Source organism: Rhagoletis zephyria, unplaced genomic scaffold (genome assembly GCF_001687245.7).
Source record: "Rhagoletis zephyria isolate East Lansing unplaced genomic scaffold, Rhagoletis_zephyria_1.1 Rzeph_scaffold_11183, whole genome shotgun sequence".
Taxonomy (NCBI): domain Eukaryota; kingdom Metazoa; phylum Arthropoda; class Insecta; order Diptera; family Tephritidae; genus Rhagoletis; species Rhagoletis zephyria.
The window spans coordinates 18459-19649 of record NW_016168260.1 but is presented as its reverse complement, the minus strand read 5'-3'; the positions used below and the strand labels follow the sequence as shown (position 1 = coordinate 19649).

Below are 1191 nucleotides of genomic sequence, written 5' to 3'. Positions count from 1 at the left end.
TGCAAATATATTGCGAATTCGTTGTTATGGCACTTATAACAGTGAAATAAAAATACCTTACAAACTGTTAGAATCTGTAATTTCAGATATTTGATTTTAATATTTTTTTCGCGAAATTTTTCTGGAAAGTTTTAACTTCAATGTTCCTCGAAGAAATTTTACAATCCTCTGCCTTTTTATGGGGGAAATCGTAAAATGGAGTATGCAAGAAATGCTCCTATTTCANTCGAAGAAATTTTACAATCCTCTGCCTTTTTATGGGGGAAATCGTAAAATGGAGTATGCAAGAAATGCTCCTATTTCAAGAGCTTTAAATGACTTTAACACAATCTCGAATTCTATCAACTTGATTTTTCTTTATTTACTATCTCTTTGATCTCTAAATTGCAGACCCCTTTTTGTTTTACATTAATCGTTTAAGTACCTAATTTTTGTCTATAGTCTGTAAGGAACGTTTGTTTCATATGGCTTCAATAAAACTACAAAAAAATCATTGATATTGGTCAAAAAAATTTGCTTCTCAATTTTAAATCTGTATGTACATTTAATTACGTAAACGTTATAGGTCTATGAATTTCGTTTGGCATCTCTTTGCGATAATAGTCCCATAATTTTTCTGCAAAACGCATTCGATAAATGCCAATTTTTTCCCCGTTCAAGAGTATTAGCAGCAAGATGTCATCACCTTCTTTAGCAGCTTTTAAGTAAGTAACATGTAAATCAACCGATACACCAGGTTGACAAGGTTGTGACATTAGGGCGTATGTGGTCACCATATCAACGATAGTAGCTGTAAAACCTCCATGCAAAAATCCACCACGATTGAGATGCTCTGGTGCTACCTTAAACATGGCGTTGCATTTACCTTCGCCGCCGTCGATTATTTGAACCTGAAAAGAAATTAAGCTATAATTTCGTTGTAAATACCATATATATGAATCAAGACCGATAGAATAAAAGATTGCGCTGATCGATGTGAAATTCGGGAGAGTAACGTGAATATGACGTCACAGCATATATGACGGTGGAGAGAGCTTAAAGAGATCTGTCGGCATGTAATGTTTTGCATATGTATATTACACAGGCTTTTAACAAAATCTGCTGTGACGTCACACTTCTGTAAAAAATTGTTGAGAGGGTTAGCGGTATCACAATCAGCGCCACCGTCTGTATTCGTTTCACCATGAATAC

At 34.6% G+C, this 1191-nt stretch overlaps 1 protein-coding gene across 1 annotated transcript; it reads right to left on the bottom strand.

The window, feature by feature from the left end:
- Positions 1-371: 371 nt before the first annotated feature.
- Positions 372-982, bottom strand: LOC108376891 (acyl-coenzyme A thioesterase 13-like). The gene has a single exon (XM_017633151.1). It carries the CDS (start codon positions 849-851, stop codon positions 549-551), a length of 303 nt encoding a protein of 100 aa, XP_017488640.1. The 5' UTR covers positions 852-982; the 3' UTR covers positions 372-548.
- Positions 983-1191: the final 209 nt, after the last annotated feature.

Bases quoted from the DNA above. Each gene is read 5' to 3' on its own strand.
- LOC108376891 (XM_017633151.1), bottom strand. From the start codon at position 851: ATGTTTAAGGTAGCACCAGAGCATCTCAATCGTGGTGGATTTTTGCAT.